The 291-nt window shown below is 35.4% G+C and overlaps 1 protein-coding gene across 1 annotated transcript in view; it reads left to right on the top strand.

Annotated features, from left to right (window-relative positions):
• LOC146617848 (uncharacterized) overlaps positions 1–68 on the top strand; it is a 5,850-nt gene extending 5,782 nt beyond the window's left edge. The window contains exon 5 of the mRNA XM_085373537.1: positions 1–68. This exon is cut by the window's left edge and continues 174 nt beyond it. Coding sequence (XP_085229663.1) covers positions 1–68 — 68 coding nt within the window.
• The last annotated feature ends 223 nt before the right edge of the window (positions 69–291 follow it).

Raw genomic sequence — 291 nt, 5'->3', positions numbered from 1 at the left:
ACATTCGAGATTTTGTGCGCAACAGAGGACTGGCCTTTAAAAAAATAAAAATAAATGTTAAACACTAAATGCACTTTTTGACAGTCTGAGCCTTTACCTTTCTGGGCCTGATTTCAAGGTTAGTGTTCTCCATTCAAAAAGTATGTAGTTGACTTCACTGTGCTCACAGGCAGTGTTTTGTTTTGATGTGTGGTTAGCCTGAGTCTTTTAATGCCAGGATTCACTTTTATTTTCCTTCAATAATTGTTACAATGCTGTCCTTTTAAGGAATTGATTATTGAGTTGGTTATA

Source organism: Diplotaxodon limnothrissa, linkage group LG15 (assembly GCF_057381915.1).
Source record: "Diplotaxodon limnothrissa isolate DT_005_m linkage group LG15, D_limnothrissa_male_GT1.1, whole genome shotgun sequence".
Taxonomy (NCBI): domain Eukaryota; kingdom Metazoa; phylum Chordata; class Actinopteri; order Cichliformes; family Cichlidae; genus Diplotaxodon; species Diplotaxodon limnothrissa.
This window is presented reverse-complemented; position numbering and strand designations above follow the sequence as displayed.